The following is a 27832-nucleotide window of genomic DNA, read 5'->3' as shown; positions in this document are numbered from 1 at the left end:
CCGCCGGGCGCCGCGGGTGGAGGGACGCGCGGAGATGACGTAGGCAGCACCGGAAGCCGCTCCCCTGTGAGGCTGCGGACCCGAGCGGCGGCCGCAGGTCCAGGTCTGTATATGAGGCGGGCCCGGGTCGGGGAGGGGGTTGCCTGGCGCCCGCGCCTCTGCTGACCCGCCGCGCCTCGGGCTGTTTGTCTTTCTCTCCCTGCAGGCGCCATGGCTGCGGAGCGGACCCGGCCGCTGCGAGGCTCTGGCGGCCCGAACGCGCCTAGTCGGTGTGAACCCGGCGCGAGGTCCCGGGCCCCGGGGCGCTCGCTCAGGTCAGTGCCGCGCGGAACACGGCTCCGGGAGCAGGGGACCCGGGAGCGACGAACGGGTTGAAGGGATCTGGAGTTGATTTTAGAGATGGGAGAATTGAGTCTCGGAGTGACTGCCTCCTAGTGCCTCAGTTTCCTTAGCTGCGAAATGAGTTAACAGTCATGTCCCAGGGCTGCCATGAGTTTGAAAGATGATGAAGTGTGGAGAGGTGGTTTATGAAGTATAAAGCGCTGTACTAATGTGAGGGACTGCGCCATAATTGTGGGTATGCCATGGAAACAGGTGTGTATGTGTAGTGCTGTTTGCAATAAAGATAACAAGGTTAATGCTGAATAATGATGGTAATCGGCATTTGTTGTAGGCTTACAGTGTGCGGGTACTGTGCTAAATGTTTTAAGTGCATTATCTTGTTTATTCCTCTTAAAAACCCTTGTAGGGTTACCTGTTCGTGGTTACCTTTTGTAAGTGAGGAAACTGGGCTTGAGATCGGTGAAGCGATTTGCCCAGGGTCACCCAGCAACAAGTGGTGTTGCAGAGCCCTTATTTCAGAAACACTATTTGTATTCTTTCAAAGCTTTTAAAAATTCATCTTAAAACTGAAGGCGGATTTACACAGAACGGATATTCACACGGTTTTAAATTCATAAAGGGACCCTCACCCCTATTCCTCAGCCCTCCAGCATTCTCTGGAAGCAACCAGTGTTACTAGCGTCTTGAATATTCAGAATATAAGTATGTAAGTTCATTTAGATAAGTTCAGAGCCTCTGTACTCTTAAATTGCTGGCTATACTTAATAAGAAAAGAGAGGGAAGATGAAGCCAAGGGCAACAAGTGTCTTGCTTTCTCTCTTGATTAGGCCGGGTCCTGAGGGAGGAGAGGAAAATGCATTCATCATGTTTAATCGAGAATGTTGTATCTTTAGTAAGACCTGGGAGTATAGGTTTGGTTTGGTTTTGGTTTTGGAGGGTGGGGGCTGGGACAGATGTTGCACCTGCTCCTTCCTGTGGGACCCTGGGACAGTCACTCCACCTTTGGGGCCATAAATTTCCTCATTTATTAGTTAAGGGCAATTCTGATACCTTCCACGAGGTTGTGAAAATCAAGTGAGGTAATATCTATGAGTAGTACTTTAGTCTGTCAAACCAGTACAAAAATGAGAGTTGCCTAAGGGAACATAGGGAGTTAATGGTAGAACCAGAGACCAAACCCAGGTCTCCCATCTCCCAGTTTAGGAATCTTTTCATCATCCACCTGTTTCAGAGGTTTGTGATTGTTACTATTGAGGGCAGAAGGGCAAGTTTAATGTTTAGTCTTAAGTGAGGGGGAAAATAAAGGATGAGACACCATGGAGTGTGGAGAGGGTGGAGAGAAAATGCACCTGGTGGGAAATCATAGCCTCAAGTCAGTAACTGCCCTTAATTATAAAATTAAATTCCCAGTAAGTTTGAGCACTTGAGTTTTTTGGTCTGTGTATTTTAAGCCATCTTAAGATAAACTGTGGTAATGTCATAGGGTTGAAAGGGATGTTAGTGGAGCTTTCCTGCCAGGTATTCATAGTAATAAAACTTACAAGGGCCCTGTGCTAGGCATGTCCCTACTCTGGTCCTGATTCTCACAGCCCTCAAGGTGAGCTAGCTTCCATTTTACAGATGACAAAACGGAAGCTTAGAAGTTAGTTGAACATGTCCATGATCACAGAGGAAGTGGCTGAATCAGTAAAAGGTTTGACTGCTCCAAAGCATTTTCATTTACCTCATTCTGCCTCTGTATCCAGCTGTCCTTGACCATTCCCAGTAATGAGAAGCTCACCACTCCGGAGGCAGCTGTTCCATTATTGGAAAGCTCTGGTGTTTTAAAAGCTCCTCCTTCAGTTGAATTGAAATCCCACTTCCTGAAGTTTTCCCCGTGGGACCTTTGCTGCCAGTACATGATATTCCTAGAGGCTCTCTAAGAGTTCAGTTTAGACCTGTGACCTTAAGAAAGTTCTCTCCAGAGTCAGTTCAATTTTTTAGAGAAACGAAAGCTGATTTTTTTTTTAATAGTGCATTCTGCAAAGTTAATGGGGCCTGCTTTATTTTAAAAAGATGCCTTTTTCATGACAGTGAAAGATGAAGAACTGGAAAAGAGCCTCCTGTAAAGGGTTCAGTAGCTTAAAGGGCAATTTCTAATGTAAGAGTGGGAAGAAAAATTCTTATTAGGAGTTAGGAGAGTATATAAATATCAGAAATGGCTGGGTTTTTAAAGGTGCTCGTTGGAAAACTCGTCCCATAATCTCTTTAGTGTCACGGATACATTGATTTGGCATGCTGTATGATGTCTCTTAGTTATTTGGTAATGATATTGTTTTCACGGGTATTATAAATTTGCGTTGTGTCCATTTAAACGACAGTTCGTCTTACATAAATGTCAGCGTTTCTGTGATGGACCTGTGGCATACTGTGTGTGTGTGGCGGTGCAGGTGAGATAGAGGAAGCCCCCCTGCTTCTTCACTGCAAAAAATGATGCCTGGGCAGATGTTTTGGTTATGTTTTTAATTGGCCAGTATTAACTAATTAGCTGTTGTGACATTTTGTGAATGTCCACAGAAACTTTTTTTTTTGGTCTTGCTGTGAATGATTTTTTTAAAGTAAAACTTTTCCAGAAATTTTATAGATAAAAGGTTGTTAGGATACAGAAAAAGGAGGAGGCTTGTTATTTTGGTTTTTTGTTTGTTTCTTTTCTTTTTTGGCTGCGCCGAGTGGCTCGTGGGATCTTAGTTCCCTGACCAGGGATCGAACCCAGGCCTTTGGCAGTGAAAACACAGAGTCCTAACCACTGGACCGCCAGGGAAGTCCCAGGAGGCTTGTTATCTTGTGTTAAGTTGATAAAACTTTTGGTGAAATCATCGTTTTTTGGCAGCCAAGTAAATCCTTAAATTAATAAATCCTACCTAGCCCAAACCCTGAGGATTAAAGTCCATTCACTGTTCAAAAATATTAGACAACAGATGATGTGATTGGAAGAGGTTTATTTGCTTTGACTGCTTTTTGTCTAATAACATTCCCACCAAATTTGATATTGGGAAATTAATGAAAATGATTTTTACATACCTTAACATTAACAAAGTTGGACGATGAGATTTGGATATTTGTGTAAACCTTGATCTAGGTGACATATATGGAAAGGAGTTTATTTTCCTCTTCTAACTTAATTTGGACATAAAGGTTTTTTTTTAATAAATTTATTTATTTTATTTATTTATTTTTGGCTGAATCAGGTCTTTGTTGCTTCGTGCAGGCTTTCTCTGGTTGCGGCGATCGGGGGCTTCTCTTCGTTGTGGTGTGAGGGCTTCTCATTGCGGAGGCTTTTCTTGTTGCAGAGCATGGGCTCTAGGCACACGGGCTTCAGTAGTTGTGGCTCGTAGGCTCTGGAGCGCAGGCTCAGTAGTTGTGGCGTACAGGCTTAGTTGCTCCGTGGCATGTGGGATCTTCCCGGACCAGGGCTTGAACCCTTGTCCCCTGCATTGGCAGGTGGATTCTTAATCACTGCGCCACCAGGGAAGCCCTTAATGTGGACATAAAGTTTTTAAATTAGTATGATAATCTGATGGGAAACTGAGGGATCAGATTAGAAGGAAAGTTTTTATTCTTTTTTAAATCATTGAAATGTTTCAACATATGAAAATAGAATAAAAAACCTCCATGTACCCATCACCCAGCACTAATATCTACCAACATGGCCTATCTTGGGAACGATGGTTTTTACGTGATTTGCTTTATTTTTTGTTCTCTTCCTGTTAGTTTAGTCCCCGTTGTTAAGAGTGTGTTGACACCTTGACATAGTATGTTTTGCTGGATACTTGTAAATTTTTTTTGTTGTATCTAGCCCTAAAGGGGAAGGTGGTATATAATCAGGCTTGGTGCTCCCAGATTCTATCACCAGGTTGCAGTTCTCCTGGTGGTAGCTGGCTTCAGAGAGAGACACTTGGTGTGTTTAGAAGAGTACTGATCTTGAGAGCACTGGCTTTCAGTCTGCTCTGTTGGCTATAGGCAAATCACTTACCTTCCCTGACCTGCAGCTTCCTCATCGGCAAAGTGAAGATGATGGTCCCTTTCTTTGGGTGTTTTTTAAGCATCAGAGTTACTAATTTGTCTTATTTGTGCAGGCTTCCAGGACCCTCATGGCTCTCTGGGGGTACATGAGGTTAAGAGTTGTCACCACCTCATATGAGGCTTATAAAAACAGACTATGTAAGGCCAGATAAGGCCTTTGGTAATTCACGTTATAACAGGCAGTGCCATAAAGGAAGTGGAAGAACCAGAATACATGAGCCGTATAACTTACTGCATCTGCTTATTTTTCTTCCCCAAACCTTTTTGCCTGAATATCTATTGCAAAAGCCAGTAGTCAGTTCTGTGATTCTAGTAACAGGTCACGTTGTACCTAGCATGATGACCAATGTCTCAAATTACTGCTCCGGAGACTTGTTTTCTGGTTGTCACATCCTTGTGCTTATTTTTGTGATTTTAGTGCCCAAATAGAGTGTATTAAGGAAATGGTATTATGATGGTTTTGATGGGGGTTCCATTGTATAGAATACACTGTTTCATAAGGAATGAATACTCTGTAAATCTTTTACTGTGGAGATGCATGTAGCATGTGCTAGACTCCAAAAGGAGCAAATCACGCACACACCAGCATAAATTTCATTGAGTTATGTTTTGAGGTCATGATTTGTTAAAGTTTGATTTCACAAATGTATTTTCTTTTGTGTGCATGGAAATTTTTCAGATAAATACAGTGTATTAACTGTAAAGTTGTAATGTAACTAAGCATAATGTTGTAATGCCAAGTTTTTTACACTAATTTTTAATACTTCATTTGTTAGCAGTCTTGCTTGAACGGTCATTTTGAGCAGAACTAATACAATATTTTGATGTGCCACAGGTAAATTTTTCCATAACCTTATGGAGAGAAAGGACTTTGAGACATGGCTTGATAACATTTCTGTTACATTTCTTTCTCTGACGGACTTGCAGAAAAATGAAACTCTGGATCACCTGATTAGTCTGAGTGGGGCAGTCCAGCTCAGGCATCTCTCCAATAACCTGGAGACTCTCCTCAAGCGGGACTTCCTCAAACTCCTTCCCCTGGAGCTCAGTTTTTATTTGTTAAAATGGCTCGATCCTCAGACTTTACTCACATGCTGCCTCGTCTCTAAACAGTGGAATAAGGTGATAAGTGCCTGTACAGAGGTGTGGCAGACTGCCTGTAAAAATTTGGGCTGGCAGATAGATGATTCTGTTCAGGACGCTTTGCACTGGAAGAAGGTTTATTTGAAGGCTATTTTGAGAATGAAGCAACTGGAGGACCATGAAGCCTTTGAGACCTCATCATTAATTGGACACAGTGCCAGAGTGTATGCACTTTACTACAAAGATGGACTCCTCTGTACAGGTAAGAGAGCCTGGAACTTTTTTTTGCATTTCATAGAGTGTAGTCTTACAAATAGAACAAAATACTCCTCAGGCTTGAGAATGGCAATTGTTAATTATATATCTATAATGGCATTATCCCTCCATCCCTGACTGGTTTTTCTCCTCTTTATCCTTTTTCACTCTGAGAAGACAATTATTTTTATAAAATTTTATGAGAAGAAAGCTCCAGACATTTTTTTAAACGTGATGTGTGTCAGAAAGCTCTACTTGTTTCTGTGCTTTTCTTCCATGTACAGTCCTCCATGTTGGGTTTTTTTTTTTTTCTATCAGCTATGATTTTAGGGGAAAAAACAGTAGAAAAGTTGCTGTCTAGTCCTAGCAAATAGGTCATTTTGGAAGAATTATATAACCTCTCTGTTTGTTCCCTTGTCTGTAAAATATGGAAAAGGAGATATTTCTGTCTTGCTCTAAGATCCTGTGGTGAGAAGATTTAGAAGAGTTTGGGCATGGGAATGAAGACAGTTGGGTATTTTAAAACTAAGCAAGTAGTTAGGTAACTTTTTATAACAAATGTAATCATTAAAATTAGAATTATGTGTATCTTCCAATTATAATGGGCATGTGTTTCTACATGTGTGATTATAATTAGTGCCTATGTTTTAGGCAATACATTTGGATAGGTGTTGTAAATAATTCTCAAGCAAAATTTAGAATGGCTCTAGGCAGTTCTTAACCAATGATAGCAATGCCTATTTATTTCCATCATATATAATATATATAGTATAGGGATACTCCATGTTCTGGATGATTAGAAATCATCCAGGATGATTTCTAATAAACACTTGAGTATTACCTAAATTACAGAGTTGTCATTTTTAATAGTATATACTGTTCCTTTGTGTAAATATATCATAATTATTTAGCCATTTCCGTATTATGCATATTCAGGTTGTTTCTATTTTTATGAATATTTTTGTTTGCATTATTTTTTCCCCTTGAATTATTTATTTGGGGCAGAAGCCTCAGAGTAGAATCACAAGATCCAGACGTATGAATAATTTTCTAGCTCCTCTTAAATGTCCTTTCCAGATACAGTGGATTGATGCTATGCCCACAGCAAAGTCTAAAGTAACCTGCTTCTCCCTCAGAGTCCTACCAGACTCAGTTTTAATATTTTTAATAATTAAGAGAGGTATGATTTCTCAATATTGTTTTAAAATGGCATTTCTTTATTCATTGAGGATGTACATTTTCTCACGTGGTGACATTCTCTGAAATGCTAGACACTTTGTCAGTTTTATAAAATAAACATTAAATTTAAGGCATTTCATGGTTTTGTTTGTTTGCCATCCTGAAATTACTCTGTGCTTACATTATTTTCCCTGTCCTATAAAAAGCCTGATTACTGGAACAACATCATTTGTTCTTTTACACTTTGATGTACTTTTCCAGCTGTGGTGATGGCTTTTCAATATCCTTTTCGCGTCATGATCACCGGCAGGTAATTTTTTTTTAAAGATTAAGATGCCGTATTGCCTTTGAGCTTGGCATTTATTCACACTTGGGTCAATACTGGCAGTTGACTCATTTTCAGAACCAATTCCAGCTTTTTTTTTTTTTTAATTTCTTGTTAAACTTCGCATTTAAAATGCCGTAAAACCTGTTACTTGTCACAGAAGTAAATGGAATACATTCACTGAATTCCTTAACTACCTGGACAGTTAATATCTGCAGATAACTGTGGACCCAACCCTGCATTTTAAGATTATTCTCCAGGTGGGTCTATATGCTATGTTATTTTTAGTATGATTAAATTCACCAGGTTGGCATATGGAAAATTATGCTTTGTTTATTGAAAATGATCCAAAGCATTAGTTTAAAGCAGCATTCCTGGGACTGTTAACTAGTGAGAAATATTTGTTAATAGAATTAAACATGTGTTTGTATCACTTTGTTACTTAAGAGCTTGTATTTTCACTGTGGTTGAATTGGGAAATTCTGAATTTGGCAATAAATTTACAGTGACTCTCAAATTAGCCCTTAAGCAAGCAATAAAACAGTATTACCAAAAAGATCGATAATGCTAAAAATTAACATGGTATGGATTGAATGAGGTAGTTATTCCGCTTATTTCTGAAATGGTAAGAAAGGAAACTGTTGTGCTTTGTGCTGTTCAGTAGGTATTTATTTATAAAATGCCTACTGTGTGACAGACAGACTGTGTGAGGGCATGCATAGCTGAATTAGAGCAGTTCTTTCTGCAGAGAACGTACACACTGGGATCAGGAAGGTAACCTGATTAAGTAAAGGTCTCCGTGTGAACTGTGGCTAATAAGAAAACACTGAAGTGGATAGTTGCTGCTCCACTGTAGTAAATTATTGCCATGTGGGATTCAGGCTCAGAGTTGTCAGATCTGACTTTTCAAGAGAAGCCCCAAGTCTAAATTTTTGTGAAATACCCTCATTTTTTTAAAAAGTATTAATTTTTAAGTATTATTCAGAATTTTAAAATATTGTGGTTGGGTCATATTCAACCTATAAGTGGCTGTGTTGTAACCTCTGGCTTAACATTCGAATGGGAAAAACGAGAGCTATAAAAGAAGTATGATCAAATGATATATTTAACTAGGCTTACTGTGATGAACATTTCACAGTATATACAGATACCAAATCATTACATTACACACCTGGAATTAATATAATGTTATATGTCAATTATATCTTAATTAAAAGAGAGACCAACCAAAAAAGTGATACTGTTGAATTGTATGAGGGAATAAAATTATATAATTGTTCAGAAGAAGGAATGATTTCTTCCATTTGGGAAAGTAGAGCAGTGTTTATGTTGGGTCTTGAAGAATGTATAGATTTTTGGTGAGTTGAGATACACAGGGCTTTCCAATAGGAATATCAGCATTCGAAAGGGCCAAGCATGAAGCATGGAGGATGAAAATAAAGAAAACCCATGTTGGCTGATATCTTAGAATATAATTAGGGAGAGACTCCTAGAGTATAATCTGAAGAAATAGGCTTGGGCTGTGTTTTCACAAGCCTGGAATGCCAGGAACATGTATTTGGACAGTTTTCTATAAACTATGAAAGATTTTTGAGCAGAAAAAGGGCCGAGTTCAGAGCTTTCCATTTCAGATAAGCTAGTGTTTCTTGTTTCTGTCAGACCCAGGTCCTCTTTGGATGACATATTTTACAGTATTCTCCTATCATGAAGTAAAAATCATGGAAGTAACTTATCTATAAGTACACATTTTAAAAATCAATACAATACCCAAACTTTGATCCAGAGGAGAAATAAGAGGACTGTGATTTAAAGTAATACATATTGAACACGTGCTCAAGCATGGCTTAGAAGGTGGTAAAGTAATCAGATGTTTACACCTATGTGTACTATTACTGTGAACATGACAGCTGTGAATGCAGAATGTTGTGTTTGTGTCACACATTTGTATCATGTTGTATTTTGTATCATCTGTGACACCATCTTTTCAAATGGTGAAAGACTCTTAGCAGAGTTCCCAGGAAAGTACGTCGTTCCTCAATTTATCTGGTAGTTACACTCATAGAAAATTAGGTATACAGTTAAACTGCTAATACACTTTGTAAAACAGATTTTAGGTTCAGTCAGATAACTAAGATTTTCACTTACAAATATCTGGCAGAACCTTATGGAATGTCATACAGAATACAGATTCTTTTTGTGCTCTGCAAACATTGCAGGATGTCCAGCATTCCTGGACTCTGCCCAGTAGATGCCAGTAATGTCCTCTCATTGTGACAGTGAAGCCACCCTAGAAATTTCTGAAGTGTTCCCCCTAGGAGATGATACTAATTCTGTTGATACCCTTTGACATAGACACATCTTGCGCTTGCAATTTAAATGACTAGTCTTGCAGTTTAGATGAGCTTAAATAGGTCTAGATATAGGATAGTCAGGGTAGAGATTTTTAAAAGTAGCAGTTGCAGAGAAGAGCAGCTATTGAAATAGAATTGACAGGATTTGTCAATGAATTGGGTATGTGGTAAGGAATAGGGAGATTTCAAAAATGGCTGAAGGCTTCTAGCTGCGTGTATAACTAGGAAGATAGTAGTAGTAGTAAAAGAATAGAAAATGAAGGGATAAATTCAGGAGGATAGATGGAATTCAATTTGGGATGAACTGAATTCAGTTGGATGTCTAAATGGAGATTCCCACAGTATCTGGAAATGCTGGGTGAGAGCTTTGGAGAGTGCTCAGGGCTAGAGAGAATGATTTAGGAGTTAGTCACATCACAGCTATGGCTGTAAGTGAAATTTTAAAAGGAGATGGAGAGAGGAGAAGATAGAGCATAGGAGGATCCTTTGAGTGTGTACTCAGAGAAAGGGGAGAGGTAAAGAAACAAGGGTAATGAAGAGAGTTTCAAGAAGGAGAATGAAAGTTGCCTGACTTGAAGAGGCACTGGTAAATGTTTATTCAGTTGGTTAACAGAGTCAGATAACTCAGAGGGGTGGTTTGAGAGCTGAGATCTGATTCTACCAGTTAAATATTTAAACTTAACTTGATAAGATAGCTTACTCTGTTTGGGTTACGGCTCATTTTTCTGCTTACCTTTGTTACATTACCCATCTCTGTAATTTTTATATCAAAGATTGTTTTGTGAGTTGAGAGGGCTTTTTCTCCCTTTTATATAATGAAAAATAGTCTACATTTAGTTCCCTTTCACTTTCCTCTACACTGTATCATTTACAACCTCTTTACCCAACCTGATTGTTTTCTGATGTTTATTAGGGTGTAAAACTGAATGGCCTCATGTTTTCCTATATAAACTAGTTTAAATAATTAATTTAGATAATCTCCCTCCCTTTTTTTATCAGATTGTGGTAAACTGTATGATTTATCATTTTAACCATTTTAAGTGCATTGTTGTGCAGACATCACCACCATCTATCTCCAGAACTTTTAGCATCTTTCCAAACTGAAACTGTACTCATTAATCAATGACACCCTATTCCCTCCTCTGCAGCCCCTGGCAACCACCATTCTACTTTCTGTCTCTGAATTTGACTACTCTAGGTACCTAGAGTACCTAGAGTAGAATCTTACAGTGTTCGTTCTTTTGTGACTGACTGAATTTCACTTAGCATAATGTCTCCGTGGTTCCTCCATGTTGTCACGTATGTCAGAATTTCCTTCCTTCTTAAGGCTGAATAATAATCCTTTGTATGTATAGGCCATGTTTTCTTTATCCCCCCTCCTAGTTTATAACTGGCCTTCCTGCTTCCAGTTTTGCTCCCCTTCAAACCATTTTCTTTGATGCAGCCATAGTGATCTTTCAGAAATGCAGATAAGGTCATAGTTAAACATCCTCCCGACCGAGTTCTCCAGCCTAACCTTGCCACTATTTCCCAGTCATACCGAACTGTTATCAGTGTCCATGTTTTAGGCAATGCATTTTGACAAACATTGTAAATAATTCCTAGGTAGCTTTTAGAATGGATTCAAGTAGTTCTTTATGAATCGACCCCAATGCCTAGTCACGTATATTTATGTAATATATAGGGATATTTAATAGGTGCTTTAATAGTTATATTCCAGCGATTGGTAAACCACGAACTGCAGGAGCTGGATCCAGCAGAGTGGAGTAACTACCACAGAGACTCTAGGGCTCAAAAAGCCTAGTATATTTACTGTCTAGTCTTCTACAGAGATTTTGGCTGAGCTCTGGCATATACTGCTTTTTTCGGTTGGGGAGAGGGTGCTGATTACTTTATTCATCCTTTAGATTTCAGCTAGTTAATACCTGAAAGTTTGGGGGTTTTTTTTAAGCCATGAAATTCCTTCTTCCAACAGTCCTACAGCACAGCCCGGCTTAACAGCAGAGTAGAGGATATAGCTGTGGAGCCAGTCGCTCCATCTCCTGAGGCATGTTCATGGAACACCTCGATGTTGAGGTGCACGATTGTAAACTCAGTGGAGCTTCACCTGGGGCGCTTTCTCCTTTTATCCCCCCCTTGTATTTGCTATGGGCTTTTGTACTGCCCACCACTTACTGTACTGAAGTGTTATTGTTTGTTTAGCCTTTTTGTCTTCATAGGAAGACTAAGCACCATAAGAGCAAGAGCCCTGCCTGACACACAAGTTCTCTAAATATGGGTTGAATGAATGAGACCCTGGCTAAACACTGGCAATAAATCAGAACCAAGCTAAGATAGGATCTGAAATGATTTCTTTTCCTGCTTTGCTTCCTAGAAATATAGTCACAAAATGCTGACTGGACCAAAAAGCTGAGAGGACCTTAAAGATTATCTAGACCTGTGCTGTCCAGTGTGGTAGCCACTCAACACGTATGGCTTTTGAGCGCTTGAGATACGGCTAGTTCAAACTGAGATGTGAAATAGGAAGTACCCACTGGATTTTGAAGACTTAGAATGTAAACTATTTCATTAATTTCTATATTGATTACATGTTAGATGATAATATTTTTGGCATACTGAGTTAAAAATATTAAATTATTTTCCCTGTTTTGTACTTTTTAAAATAAATTTATTTATTTTTGGCTGCATTGGGTCTTCATTGCTGCGCGTGGGCTTTCTCTAGTTGTGGCGAGCGGGGGCTACTCTTCATTGCGGTGTGTGGGCTTCTCGTTTGGTGGCTTCTCTTGTTGTGGAGCACGGGCTCTAGGTGGGCAGGCTTCAGTAGTTGTGGCACGTGGACTCAGTAGTTGTGGCTTGCGGGCTCATAGAGCGCAGGCTCAGTAGTTGTGGCGCACAGGCTTAGCTACTCTGTGGCATGTGGGATCTTCCCGGACCAGGGCTCGAACCCATGTCCCCTGCACTGGCAGGCGGATTCTTAACCACTGCACCACCAGGGAAGTCCCCTTTTTTTTGTACTTTTTAAAGTAGATGTTAGAAAAATTTAAATTGTGTATGTGTCTTGCCTTATATTTCTATTGGGCGGTATTGTTCTAGATTATTGGTTCTCAATGCATTGCTAATACATTAGAATCACCTAACAAGCTTTTACAGTAATTAGATCCTACCTCAGATGTTCTAAGTTAGAATCTGTGAAGATAGGGCCCTGCACGTGTGTTTTGATAAAGCTCCGCAGTAGATTCTGATGCCTCATATGCCCATTGAGAACCACCAGCCAAATCTCGCCTTTCATTTTATAGAGAGGAAACTGAATCCTTAAATAGTAAAATAACAACAAATATAGTCTTCATTTCAGTATGCTCTCATAGGGTTTGTCCCAGTTGAAATTCATACTCTGCCTCTTTCATAACTGATAGCTATTTTTCCATTGTCTGAAACAGTGGCTCTTGATCAGCCCTTAAAGGTGGCATTGTGGCTAACTTTATTTAGTCATTTAAACTTTTAGAAAACTGATCAGTTGGTGCTTTTCCAAGATACCATGTCCTTATTACAGGGACTACATTTTTGTAGCTTCAGAATGGTTTTTTCTTTGTCAGTTCTTTTTTTTTTTTTTTTTTTTTTTTTTTTTTGGCTGCTCTGTGTAGCATGCGGTATCTTAGTTCCCTGATGAGGGATCGAACCTGTTCCCCCTGCAATGGAAGCGCAGAGTCCTAACCACTGGACCGCCAGGGAATTCCCTCTTTGTCAGTTCTTATTCTTACTTTTATACAGGTAAATTGTGAGACATGTGTTCATCGTTAGGATTTTAAATGTGATTAAGACAAAGTCCTGAATTGTCACCATAATCAGTATAATATTTTCATCAGAGGCAGAAGTAAAACCTACCCTCTTTTCTGCAGAATCTTAAGAGGCTTTACAAGCTCTTTGTTGAGTTGTTGTGAACGTCTGAGAATAATTTATGTCTAGTTTTCTTTGAAGTTCCTTCACATATTTCAGGATGGCTCAAGAAATTAGCAGTTAGTCTTTGCAGAAATTAACCAGTGATTGGAGGCTTATCTATGATTTGCCTTAGAGTAGAACATGTTCCAGCAGACAACTTTACTATTCACCATTCTTTATTTGTTCAGAATTGTTGGGTAATGGACAGGCATGCAAGTGTACACATCCAGTCATAGGTGGTACCCACCATTTTGAACTTAAATCAGAGAGCTCATGATAGCCAAAAATTTGGGAGAATTTACAAGTGGAAGCACCAAGGGGTGCTTTAGTCTAACACCACGCTATAACCTGGAAAGTTAAGGGAAAAGGACTAAACCAAAAGGCTTGGATTCAGTCCCAGGGCTGTTAACAGTATTCTGGTGACCCAGAGCAAGTTGTGTTACTGTCTCCACGCTTTGGTTTTCCCAGCTGTTAAGTGAGAGTGCTAGAGGAGGTGACTGTTAAGGTTCTCCTTTAAGAATACCATGGTTTGGGGAATTGATTTTCCTTCTTTAGTGTTTGTTTTCTTACTAACCTCCCTGTTTTTCTCTTGAAGGGTCAGATGATTTGTCTGCAAAACTATGGGATGTGAGCACAGGGCAGTGTGTTTATGGCATCCAGACCCACACTTGTGCAGCGGTGAAGTTTGATGAGCAGAAGCTTGTGACAGGCTCCTTTGACAACACTGTGGCCTGCTGGGAATGGAGTTCCGGAGCCAGGACCCAGCACTTCCGGGGGCACACGGGGGCGGGTGGGTTGCCTTTCTTCAAGGGTTTCAACAGCTACTTTACCCTCATTCCTTAAAGCCAGGAGCCAAGAATGTGATCCCTTTTTTGTTTTTGTTTTTTAATTTAACCTGTCTTTCCCCCAATTTCTTTCTCAGTCACTACAGTTAATCCCTTTATTCAAGTTACTCTTTTTTTGGAATTTTCCCCCTAATTTTGCTTTTCCTTGGCCCATTTTTTAACTCTTATGTCCTTTATACCCTTATGCTAGGAGAGGCAGTTCTTCTTTTCCCCTATTTCATTTATATCCTACTGAACAGTCAGCCCCCTCTGTTTTGATCAGATTCCATACCTCCAAATTGAGTAAGTGCTACACTTGTAAATTCAGTCCACTCTATTTGTAGAATTAGGACTGGAAATCATTTGGAGTGACTATACAGATTACATCAAATTGAAGCTTGGTTGACAATAATTTTACAGCATCCTTAGTTTGTAAAAAACTGGTCATTTGAATGTACCCTTCAGATCTGAGCTTCTCCCTCTGCTTCACTGTATTTTGGAACTCTGTGCAGAAATCATGTTGATGTAGTTCCCAGCCTCTTGTGCAGCTGCTCCCTTCTTCCTTTCTGCCCTTTACCCACTGCATTAGCCCCTGAGAATCATAGTCTATGCTCTTGAGACACTTATGAGCAGCCTTCCTGTACTCCCTAAACAGGTTGAGTTTCTCTGCTGTAGGTTTCCCAATACGTGTGTTAACACTTACCATATCAATACAAGTAAGTATGATAACCTTGTTTCCCCACCAACCTGTAAGCTCCAGAAGGACAGGGATCCTGCGTGTCTTATTCACACTTAGGTCCTGAATTCCTTGCACCGTACCTGGTACTCAGTAATTCTTTAATGTAAACCTAGATGTTTTGTGGCAAAAAACCAAGTCCCCCCCCATTTTGTTTGTCATCCTGTACATTTTTCTTCAGTCTTCTCTGCTACCACTTGTTTGTTGTAGAAATTAATATTTTGAAGATATATGATTTAACATGGAACTTATGTATCAAACTGAGTGTAATATTCCACAGTGTCCAGGGTTGTACATTGACTTCCAGGTGATTTTATACCTGGTCGGCTTTGAGAGCCCTGTTCTAAAAAATTTCCTCTTTGCTGTTCCCTGGACATTGCTGTGGCTTTACCTAACTCCATGCCTTTGCTGTTCCCTCTACCTGCAGTATTCTCTTTCTTTTCTTGATAAATTCTACTCATCCTTCAGGGCCCATCTCCAATATCGCCTCTTCCCTGAAGTCCTCCCTGATACCCCTGGGCAGAGTTAGTCATTCTCCTTGGTGTTTCCCTAGCAAGAGGTAAACATTTATTTATCTTTTTTTTTGGACTTCCTCTTCCACCCCTCACTTAGTCTGAGTTCCTTAAAGAAAAGAGCAGTGTCTTCATCTTTGGGTCCCCAGTATTCCTTTAGAGCTTGGCAGGCATTTAAAAAACAAATATTTGAGTACTTGCTATACTCAGGCACTGTTTTAGGTGCTGGGGATAGAGCTCTAAAGAAAATCAGACAGTTTGAGAGAATGGCTCAGTCTGACCTTTAAGATCTTTGTTTTGTTTTTCTCATTACACTGGCTTTTTTTGAGTATGGGTATTGTTTTGCAGCTTATACTCTTGACGTTTTATCTTACTGCAGTAAATAGTACAAATATGAGTTGGTCCACTTACGTTCTGTTTTTCCTGCATAGGCTAGATAAGTTACGTGTAGTATCAGGCAGGCAGTCCTGAGAAGAAAAGCCATTATCTACTACACTGGTTTACCTCTCACTCTGAACCTAGTACAAGTATAAGAGATCGTACTATTCCAGGAGCTTTTCATCCTTAGAATTATAAGCTATGATAATAAAAAGAATTTTGAAATGGATATATTTTTTAGCATAAAATTGCTAGCTGAGAAAGCATCATTCCTACAGTAGTTCTGGTTGAGAAATTACACAGTTGGGCAGCTAGGGAGAATAAATGTAATTGAACTCTACTATGAAAGACCCACAGGCAAAGGCGTATTTTAACTTTGTGTGTGTTGTATATACTAGTGTTTAGCGTCGACTACAATGATGAACTGGACATCTTGGTGAGTGGCTCTGCAGACTTCACTGTGAAAGTATGGGCTTTATCTGCTGGGACGTGCCTGAACACACTCACCGGGCACACAGAATGGGTCACCAAGGTAGGAAGACTTACAGAAGAAATGTTGACATCAGTCTTGCTGAGGGTGGGGGAGCTGGGGGTGGGATGGAGGATGGTAGATGCTGCCTCATAAGTGGTAGATGAGTCATAAGATGGGATAGCTACAACCACAAAGCATGATGGTGTATAACAGTGGCCAGCGTGTAAAAGACACTCAGTAAATAGTTTAATGAATGAGTGACTTACGGACATGGAAATATGCCCACAATATATTAGGTGGGTAGAGGGAGCAAATAAAACAGGTTACTTACAAAAAACTATGTAGAGTATGACGACAGTTTCTAAATGTGTTTTTGCACTAAAATGTTGAAGATGATTATTTCCTGTGGAATTGAGTACTTTTATCCCTTTAGGATAAGCATATTTTTAAATCAGAAAAGTAATTTTCATTTTAAAAAAGAAAATGCTTGCGAGAAGTGGAAGAAAAATGTACAGGCTCTTTAAAAGAACATTGTGCTGGTTTCTAGCCACTTTTATTCAACATATAAGTGGAAGTCCTAGACAGAGCACAAAAAGAAAAAAAGGGATCCATGTTGGAAAGGAAGAGGTAAAGCTGTCAGTATTTGCAGATGCATGACATTTTGATGACTCCACCAGAAAACTGTTAGAACTTGTAAACTACATGTAAAGTTGCAAGATGTAAAATCTATACACAAAAATCTGTTGCCTTTCTGTACACTAATAATGAACTATCAGAAAAAGAAAGAAAGAAAACAGTCCCATTTACAGTTGCATTAAAAAGAATAAACTACCTGGGAATAAGTTTAACCAGTACATAACAGAAAGACCAGTATATTGAAAACTGCAAGGCAGTAATGAAGGGAATTGAAGTAGACACAAATAAATGGAAAGGTATTTCGTGCTCATGGATTGGAACAATCGGTATTGTTAAAACGTCCATACTACCCAAAGCAATCTGCATATTCAGTGCAATCCCTATCAAAATTCCAATGGCATTTTTCAAGGAAATAAGACAAATAATCCTAAAATTTGTATGGAACCACAAAAAAACTCAAGAAGCCAAAGCAATCTTGAAAAAGCACAAAGCTGAAGGCATCATGCTTTTAAACTATATGACAAAGATACAGTAGTTAAAACTATGGTATTGGCAGAACAGACACATAGATCAATGGAACAGGATAGATAGCCCAGAAATAAACCCACGTATATATGGTCAATTCATTTATGACAAAGGAGCCAAGAATATACAATGGGGAAAGGGCAGTGTCTTCAATAAATGGTGTTGGGAAAACTGAACAGCCACCTACAAAAGAATGAAACTCAACCACTGTCTTACACCATACATAAAAATTAACTCAGAATCGAATAAAGATTTGAACTTCTTAACACCTGAAATCATAAAACTTAAGACTAGAAGAAGAGATCATAAGCATCTTGACATAGGTTTTGGCAATGATTTTTTGAATCTAACACCAAAAGCAACAAAAGCAAAAATAAATAAGTGGGACTACACCATACTAAAAAGCTGCACAGCAAAAGAAACTTAACAAAATTAAGAGGTAACCTACTGAATGGGAGAAAATATTTGAAAATTATATATCAGATCGGGGCTAATATCCAAAATAGATAAATAACTCATACAACTCAATAGCAAAAAACCAAACAGTTTGATTAAAAAATGGGCAGAAGATCTGAGCATTTTTCCAAAGAAGACATATAGATGATAAATGAAAACAACAACTAACAAGTAAATGGAAAGATGTTCAGCATAATTAATCATCAGGGAAATGCAGATCAAAACCACAATGAGGGAGTTCCGTGGTGGTCCAGTGGTTAAGACTCTGCGCTCCCAGTGCAGGGGGTCCAGGTTTGATCCCTGGTCAGGGAACTAGATCCTGCATGCCGCAACTATAAAAAAGATCCCGCATGCTGCAACAAAGATCCCACACGTGGCAATGAAGATCCCACATGCCACAACTAAGACCCAGCACAGGCAACTAACTAAATAAATATTAGGGGGAAAAAACCCACAATGAGATATCACGTCATACTAGTTAGAATGACTATTATCAAAAAGACAAGAAATAACAGGTGTTCGTGAGATTGTGTAGAAAAGGGAACCTTTGTTCACTTTTAGGGGAATGTAAATTGGTGCAGCCACTACGGAAAACAGTTTGGAAGTTCCTCGAAGGATGAAAAATAGAACTTCCACATGATCCAGCAATTCCACTTCTGGGTATTTATCCAAAGAAATTGAAAACACTAACTCGGAAAGATACATGCACCCCCATGTTCATTGCAGCATTATTTACAATAGCCAAGATATGGAAACAACCAAAGTGTCCATAGATGGATGAAGGGGTATATGTATTGAAATATTATTTAGCCGTAAAAAAAGAATGAAATCTTGCCATATGTGACAAATGGATGGACCTCAGGGGCATTATGCTAAGTGAAGTAAGACAATAAAGAGGCAAATACCATACGATCTCTCTTATAGGTGGACTCTACAGGGGAAAAAAAAGCCAAGCTCATAGATACAGAGAACAGATTGGTAGTTGCCAGAGGCCGGGGGTGGGATGTGGGGAGTGGGAGAAATGGGTGGACAGTGTTTTTTGGTTTTTTAGTTTAAATAAATTGTGAAGAAAGGGAAGGAGGAAGGAGGAGAAAATAATGCTCGCAAGAAGTGAACCAAAAATGTACAGGATCTTTAGAAGAATGTTGTGATGTCTTCTAGTTTTCAAAAAAACGATTGCTGTGAGAATCAAAAGCCATGTAAAAAGTGGAAATGCCATGCAGAAACACTTTTCTTGAGTTTATCGTGCTATTCTGTGAGGGGCTAAGGATGCAGGAATGAGCAAAACAGACCCAGGCTTGATGCGAATGTTAGTCTAGTAGGAGGAATAGTTGTTAGTAATTTCACAAGTTCACAAATTGTGTTAAGTGCTGTGGAGGAAAAGTGCAGGGTCTAATTCATTTTGATTCAGGTAAAGCTTTTAGAGAAGGGGCCAAATGTGAAGAATAAATGGGAGGTAACTGTGTAAATGGAGTGTTTCAGAGGGTGCCGTATGTGCACAGGCCCTGGGGTGGGAAAGAGCCTAGAACATTTGATAAGCTGATGCCCTGGAAGGCCAGCGGAGCTGTGCTGTAGTTGGGGGAGGTGTGGGAGAGGGGCCATCATGTACGCTTTACTAGACCTCATTAAGGATTCTGGATTATTGTAAGTATAGTAGAAAGCAAGTGATGAGTTCTGAGCAAGAGTCTGGTGTAATTTCATGTTTTTAAGAAGATAACTGCTGGGCTTCCCTGGTGGCGCAGTGGTTCAGAATCTGCCTGCCAATGCAGGGGACATGGGTTCGAGCCCTGGTCTGGGAAGATCCCACATGCCGCGGAGCAACTAGGCCCATGAGCCACAACTACTGAGCCTGCGCATCTGGAGCCTGTGCTCCGCAAGAGGCCGCGATAGTGAGAGGCCCGCGCACCGCAATGAAGAGTGGCCCCCGCTTGCCGCAACTAGAGGAAGTCCTCGCACAGAAACGAAGACCCAACACAGCCAAAAATAAATAAATTAATTAATTTAAAAGCAAATTTAAAAGAAAAAGATAACTGCTGAGTGAAAAATGGGTTACAGTGGGGCACAAGTGGATGCAGGGTGGCCAGTTAGGCTTTTGCAGTAGTCTAAGCAAAAGAGACCCACGGCTTGGACTTGGGTGGCAATAAAGAAAGAGAAGGGCATACACGAAGGATGTGTCTTTAAGGTAAAGCCAACTGAACTTACTCATGGGGAGCAAAGAAGAAGAAAGAATCTGATGACTAGTGGCTTTTAGACTGGGTGGGTGATTGTGTGAGAAGACCAGTAATACCACCGAACTGTACACTTAAAAATGGTTAAGATTCTACGTTTTATGTTATGTGTATTTTAGGACAATAAAAACATTGGGAAAAAAAATTCTGTACTGGGTGCATTCAATTTTAAATAGAAAAGATATATAATACAAGTTGGTGTTATGTTAAAAACAGTGGACTTGGGGCCAGGACACTGACTGAGATGTCTTAGATAAGTTACTCTTCCCTTCAGGGCCTGAGTTTCATCATCTGCTAGATGTTCCTGTGAGTACTAAATGAGATGATGGGACAGAACCCAGCAAGGTGCCTGGCACTCAGTAGCAGGTCTGTCAGTTTCATTTGAATCTGCAACCCAGGCTTCTGAATGAGTGAGCCTGGCCTCCCCTCTCACTTTATGCTTATTTATTCCTAAAATAACCAGAAGCTAGTGTTTACAGATTATCCCACATGCTAATGGAATGTTAGCTTCCATTACATTATTATTTTCTTTGTTTTATTTCATTTTCACTACAATTATTTGAGATAATAGGTGCCCCATCCCCTATTTTAAAGATGAGGAAACTGAGAAATGAAGAGGTTAGATGGTCCTGCCCAAGGTTGCAGAGTCAACATATGACAGATTCTGGTCCCAAGTCGAGTGCCTTTCCCTTTATGATGCACATGCTTATGAAAACAGGTCCTTTGTATCTACTATGTGAATGGACTTTTTTCTTTCCTATCCCTCACATTTTTTATGAAGTCACGTTTTATAATTTTTTTTTTTTTACGTTTTATAATTTTTAAAGTCAGTCCTAATGTTTGCTTCCAGACTAAAGCTAAGAGTAAATGCTGCCAACATTAGACACTTTTAGGTCTTGCTAATAATCTAAAGAATCTGGTAATAGTAAAACTCTTAGTAAAGGTTAACTTGTGTTATAGTTAACATAGAGTTATAGATTACTCATATACCATATCATTTTGAGCTCTTTTTCCTATTTTCATAGGGGTAGGAACAGTACTAAAAGGATCTTTCTGTAACATGGATATTTATTATTTCTAGGTGGTCTTGCAAAAGTGCAAAGTCAAGTCTCTCTTGCACAGCCCTGGAGACTACATCCTCTTAAGTGCAGACAAATATGAGATCAAGGTGAGGTTTTTTTCCCTCCATTACTTTGCCTTATGAAAGAGTGTGGCACGGGGGGAATATTTCAAGGGAGGAAGGAATGTCTTTAAGCCCTCTTAAACACACTGGAAAGAGAATTGTTCATTTTCCTGTGTTCTAGGCAGTTTCTAACTCTGATTTGTAAATGAAGGGGGAAGAAATCCACAGAAATTTATCTTCAATGCGTTCTTACCTTTTCTTAAGACATATATCTCCTGCTCTCTTCAGTTCTTAGATCTAAAGTACGAAAACATAAACATTTACTTGTGTCATAATAATAGCAATTTGCAAAAAAGTTTACAGAGCACTCTTACATGTGTTTTTATTGCATCTTTTAAACTGTTCCATATGGTAGGCACTAACCATCTTCACTGCAGGAACTAAGGTTCAAAGAGGTTAAATATTTTACCCAAGATTACGCAACACATATGTGCCAAATCAGAATTTGAACCCATGCTTCAGCTGTAAAACCTGTGGTCTCTCCAGTTTACTTCACTTTGTATTTGACGTCAGCAAACACAGGCCACATTGTTTAAGGACAAGCTTTTCTATGGTGATGTGATCTCTCATCTTTGCTAATTTTCTCTTATCTGTAGATTTGGCCAATTGGGAGAGAAATTAACTGTAAGTGCTTAAAGACGTTGTCTGTCTCTGAGGATAGAAGTATCTGCCTGCAGCCAAGACTTCATTTTGATGGCAAATACATTGTCTGTAGTTCGGCACTGGGTCTCTACCAGTGGGACTTTGCCAGTTATGATATTCTCAGGTAATATTCCCTTGGACCTTTACCTTTAACAGTCTGTTGCAGTTTAATAATAAAGGCAAGGGCTTCCCTGGTAGCGCAGTGGTTGCGAGTCCGCCTGCCGATGCAGGGGACTCGGGTTCGTGCCCCGGTCCGGGAAGATCCCACATGCCGCGGAGCGGCTGGGCCTGTGAGCCATGGCCGCTGAGCCTGTGCGTCCGGAGCCTGTGCTCCGCAACAGGAGAGGCCACAACAGTGAGAGGCCCTCGTACCGCAAAAAAAAAAAAATAATAATAATAATAAAGGCAAGACTAAATATTTCCATAAACCAGTTAGTAACTTGCTTTGGGGAAATGTTTAGTCCATCAGTTGTGTGCTGAAAATCTCACACATAAAAATGTTTTAAAGGCAGTAATTAAATTAGAGTTATATGTTAGAATGTAAAGGGTCTAGATTCTAAGTCGTCTTGCTTTGAGTTACTTCCACTTTAAGAATTTCTGAATTCCCCTTCCAGCTTCTCTGGAAAATGAAGAGTTTGGATGAAAAGATCTTTCAGATCTCTTCTAGTTCTAATATTTTAAGTTCTACTTCCTGGTCAGTTGAAATTCTGTGTTGAGGGATTGAGTGGCTTTCTGCTGACTAGCAGAAAGACAGAGAAACTTGGAGAAAGTTACAACCTGCAAAGTTTCTCTCCAAAGAAAGAAATAGAGGTCTGTAGACAAATAATTTTGTGATTCACTGTATATCATAGACCACTCTTGGAGACTGGCAGTATCTGTTAGCATATTGGAGGCTGATGGAAGCCAGTGACATATGGTGATTAAGAGAACCTACTTTGGTGATAAATAAACCTTGGTTTAAGACCTAGTTCTCTTTCTTATGAGCTGTGTGATTTTATGTAAGTTTCTTAACCTTTCTGTGTCTGAATTGTCTCACCTGTAAAGTAAAGTTTAAATGAAATGCCTGTAATGAGGACCTAGCAGACGACCTGACAGGTTTTTATTACTAATAGGTGTGAGAAGTCGTACATAAAGAAACCTGTTTTAATTTCTTTAACCTACTGTACTTCACATGTATTGTGCATAGAGCCCTGGTTTTGAGGAGCACATGTTAACAGCTCACAGAATTAGTGTTCCATAGCATGCTTCAGGAAGTGCTGGCCTGGGGACAGAAACTGAACATTTTCTTCATTGTTTTTATGCATGACTGTTTGAGGTCAACTTGTATGGAATCTGATCCCGCTAGCCCGCAGGACTTTGGTGGGCCCAGTCTCTCTGGTTGTAAAGTTACAACCTCATTTATGTCTTCCTGGAGTTAGACCTACATTTCTAACCAGTTAGATTTCCAAGCTGTCAGAATAATTTCTAGAAATGATTGATAATTACATTTTGACAAAGAAAGACTGGAACAGATACCAGAAAACATTAGTCCAACCTCTTCATTTTATAGATGGGGAAACTGAAGCTGAGAGAGGATAAGGGCCTTGCCCAATATCCCACAGCTCACCCTAGTCCAGCATCCATCCATCCATCCATCTGTGGTTGGATCATCGGGCAGGCATATGCTTAAGGAACCAGCAAGCCAGAGAGAAGGAACTTTTGAAAGAACTTGATTCTTTGCAAAGTAAGAAATTGAAGTACATTTGGCCATGGGTTCCGCACCCACAGATTCAACCAACTGAGGATCAAAAATATATATTAAAAAAAAAGAAGTCCAGAAAGTTCCAAAAAGCAAAACTTGAATTTGCCATGCACCAGCAACTATTTACATAGCATTTGCATTGTATTAGATGTAAGTAATCTAGAGATGGTTCGAAGTATACAGGAGGATGTGTGTAGGTTATATGCAGATACTGCACCGTTTTATACAAAGGACTTGAGCGTCCATGCATTTTGTTATCCAGGGGGGTCCTGGAACCAGTTCCCCACAGATATGACCTTAGTCACCGTGGGAAAATCAGATCTTTGATAGTTTAATATTGTTTTTGCTTTGAATTAAAATTTGGGAGAGAGGGGTGAAGAGGCAAGGTGGAATAGAGGTATTATAATCTGATTAATGCTTAGAGTTTGAGAGTCTCTAAAGGTTTAATTTGATCCTATATTCTCGTGCTTCTTACTCAGAATGGCATATAGAGTCCAGAGTCCCAGATGAAAGTTCTGTTAATTTTTGATGTTTCAATATACTAGCTGTAACCAATAAATCTGCAAGATTGTTTGCTGCTAGCAAGTACTAGGTTCAGATTTTTTTATTTTTTGAAAAGGGGCTATTTTATCTCTTGCTTTTTCCCCTCAAACATGAACATAACAGCCTCTTTTTGAAATCTTGTACAAATCCTGTGGCCTCAGTTGCCAGGACCAGGTTGCATTCTGTAAGCTTTGATGCTAATTGAAAAGAAAGCACAAATAGTAGCATGTTGCTCCATAAAGCTAAGCTATGGTGCAATCCCTTGAGCTAGGTTATCTCAGTACAGCAGGTGGGGTTTTGTAGGTTTAAGGGCCCAGAGTGCACTGCAGGGATGTCTGTTTACAGTTCTAAAGTAATCAAAGTAGACAGGCTGTGAGCCCGTCAGGACCTGTGTTTTGTCCTGCAGCACATTTGTGCTGGGGTCTTTGGAGTCAGCTCAACTTCCTCAGGCTTAAGTCCTGTCCCCTAGCCACTCTTGTTTTCCAAGTTTCTGGTCATTTTCTGCTTGTGTTGATGATGTGGGACTTACTAGACTTTCCTGCTGCTTCCCCCAGTTTCCTTTGGCTCTCTCTTGTAGGAATTTGTATTTTCCCATGCTTACTGCACCACTTCTCTAGTCATTAGCAGATAATTATTTATTTAACCTGTATGTTAGGCACCGTGATGTACACTGGGAACCAGCAGAGACACTTACCAAATTGTGGAAATGACTACCCAGGGAAGGCTGACTAAATTAAACAGCTGACTACATTCAGGTGTTTTCATGGTTGGGATAAGAGCAACAGGGTTCAGGGTACTTTGAGACCCTGCCTAGTTTGAGGAGTAAAGGAAAGCTTCTTTGAGGAGGAGATTGGGGCCGAGCTGTAAAGGATGAGTAGACGCATTTCACTAAGCGCCAGGGGCGAGAGTGCAGCGAGGAGCATTGTAGACGCGAGGGCAGAGTCTGCTGAAAGGCCCCGAGACGCCAGAGCCTGGTGCCTTTGAGTGACTGAAAGAAGGCCAGAGTGGCAGATGTGAGTGCAGTAGAGAGCCATTGAAGGGTTTAAAAGTTTAAAATATGATAGGATTAGATTTTAGTGTGAGGTTAACTGACTGGAAGGGGCCAAGGGCAGACGTGGGGGCACCCATTGAAAACTCTTGGTAGCAGTGCAGGCAAAGGTGATGTCCTGGGTCAGAGTTGGGGCAGTTCAGGTAGTAGTGAATAAATTAAAGGAAAGTTTAGGAGGTAAAATCCGTAGATCTTGGTGATTGGATTTGTGGTTTGAGATTTGCATGGTTGCCATGTTTCCTAGCTTGAGCAGCTGGGTGAATGAGCAAGCAAGGAAATGAAGAAGAGAAGCAGGTTAAGAAGGTTGTTTTGGACTGTCTGAGTGTGAGGAGCAGGTCTTACTCTTCACTGCTAAATCCCCTCCCTTCCTGATACCAGACTAAAATCTGCTCCTTTGTAACGGTCTTTCCCTTTGACCTTCGTTCTCTCTGCTAGAGCGCCTGATGCCTGGCCTCTCACGCATCCTTCACTATTGAAAGGCGATGATCATGTATAGCTTCCCTGTCCCTGCCACTTTGCTTTCTCCCCACCTCAAGCTCATATTCTTCAGCTGTTCCTTGCTTGTCCTGGTCACCAGGCCCTGTCCCTTCTGATTGACCTCTTGGACATACACTAGTTGGTAGTGTCCTTGTTAAGATGTAGGATAAACTGGAGTCTCACCTAGGCTAAATATATTGTCACAGCAGAATTTGTATAGCCCTTGTCTTATAGCTCTTTTCCTAGTGCCTCCAAAGAGGACAGCAACTTTTCGCCTTACTAAATGTGCAGATAAGAGAGACGGAGGGTTTCGTTTCGTTTTGTTTTTTTTCATTTGTGTTCCTGTTTGGCAAGGTCCCTCCCACTTTCTGCCTTTGTCGTCGATGTTTTAGGAACTGCCAACCTGAGAAGGTTAAGGCTGTCCTCCCAACTCTCACAGTTTTCTCTAACTTATTATCAATCTATTAATAAATGTTTCTGAATTATTTGGGGGAACTTTATATATTCAGCCTCTGCTGTTCTTAGAGAGGAACCTGTGTTTGCTACGTGCCGAATAGAGAAGCACTGAGTCTGAGTCACTTGGTTTTTAGTCTTTGTTCTGGGCTGGGGGAGGTTCCCCTAGGCCAGTACCATCGGCCCTCCATATCCGTGTGCTCTGCATCCATGGATGTGGAGGGCCAGCTGTACTACGCCATTTATGTAAGGGACTGGAGCATCCTCGGATTTGGGTATCTGAGGGCGTCCAGGAACCAATCCCTTTGGATAACAAAGGATGACTGTATAGTAGTTTTTACCTAGTGGTAAGAGTTGAGTGTTACCCTCTCGTTCTGACTGGTAACTAACTAGTTGTGAATCCTTAGCCAAATTATTTACCCTAGCTGTACTTCAGTTTTCACATCTTAAAAGTGAGAGTATTAAACGAGATAATCTGTAAGATCCTTTCCAGCTTAGATGGGCATTTTGTGCTTTTATAAATATTCATCTCCTTATATGCCTATGTTATATTCCCTTATCATTATGAAGGGCTCTTCTCCCCGGCCTTTTTTCTAAAGGAGGGTGAGCTTTTTATCCTCATATTTTCCTTTTTATAAAAATGTTTCATTTAACTCTAAATTTGCTGCTTGAATTTTGCATTGGTTTTAAATTTCTCCAGAAAAGATTACAGTAGCATAAACAGAAGCACAGGTGCCTTCTGGTTCATGTTTATTAACTCTCATCCTTGTAGGGTCATCAAGACTCCTGAGATAGCAAACTTGGCCTTGCTTGGCTTTGGAGATATCTTTGCCCTGCTGTTTGACAACCGCTACCTGTATATCATGGACTTGCGGACAGAGAGCCTGATTAGCCGCTGGCCTCTCCCAGAGTATAGGAAATCCAAGAGAGGCTCCAGCTTCCTAGCAGGCGAAGCGTCCTGGCTGAATGGACTGGATGGGCACAATGACACGGGCTTGGTCTTTGCCACCAGCATGCCTGACCACAGTATTCACCTGGTGTTGTGGAAGGAGCACGGCTGATGCCGCGAGCTGCGCCGCTGACTGACTTCAGGCGCCGGGGCTGCGGGTTTTGAGTGCAACCTCTGTGGCAGCCGACTGCATGAACCAAAGTTCTCACCTAATGGTATCATCACGCAGTGCACAATCATTTATCTCTGTTTGCCAGGGGACCAGGGCTCGGGGTCGGGGAGGGCTCATTTCGTTGACATACACCGCAGCATGCTGATGGGGTGCACCGTTGACTTCATTCGTACTTAGTTATGTTGGTCAGTATAAGAGGCTGCATTTGGGGTTCATCTTTCTTGAATATTGGTTTTAAGTAAAGATATTTAAATGGCTCATTAATCTGCTAATTGGTTGCCTATAAAAACACATTCAGTCTATTATTAAAGCTTTTTACCATTG

The 27832-nt window shown here is 40.3% G+C and overlaps 1 protein-coding gene across 4 annotated transcripts; it reads left to right on the top strand.

Annotated features, from left to right (window-relative positions):
* Positions 1-11: 11 nt before the first annotated feature.
* FBXW2 (F-box and WD repeat domain containing 2) lies at positions 12-27832 on the top strand. Of its 4 annotated transcripts, none has more exons than XM_079926906.1 (8): positions 12-103; positions 206-314; positions 5240-5749; positions 14129-14323; positions 16382-16515; positions 21382-21468; positions 22080-22249; positions 27160-27832. In XM_079926906.1, exons 3-8 carry the CDS (start codon positions 5260-5262, stop codon positions 27446-27448), a joined length of 1365 nt encoding a protein of 454 aa, XP_079783032.1. In that variant the 5' UTR covers positions 12-103; positions 206-314; positions 5240-5259; the 3' UTR covers positions 27449-27832. The 4 variants fall into 4 exon arrangements, with proteins under 4 accessions (XP_079783032.1, XP_079783033.1, XP_079783031.1 ...); XM_079926907.1 differs by having other exon boundaries at positions 206-594; positions 5332-5749; XM_079926905.1 differs by having other exon boundaries at positions 206-594.

The sequence above is a fragment of the Stenella coeruleoalba genome (assembly GCF_951394435.1).
Source record: "Stenella coeruleoalba genome assembly, chromosome: 7".
Classification (NCBI taxonomy): Eukaryota; Metazoa; Chordata; class Mammalia; order Artiodactyla; family Delphinidae; genus Stenella; species Stenella coeruleoalba.
Note: the sequence above shows the minus strand (reverse complement) of the source record. Positions and strands in the feature narration are given on the sequence as shown.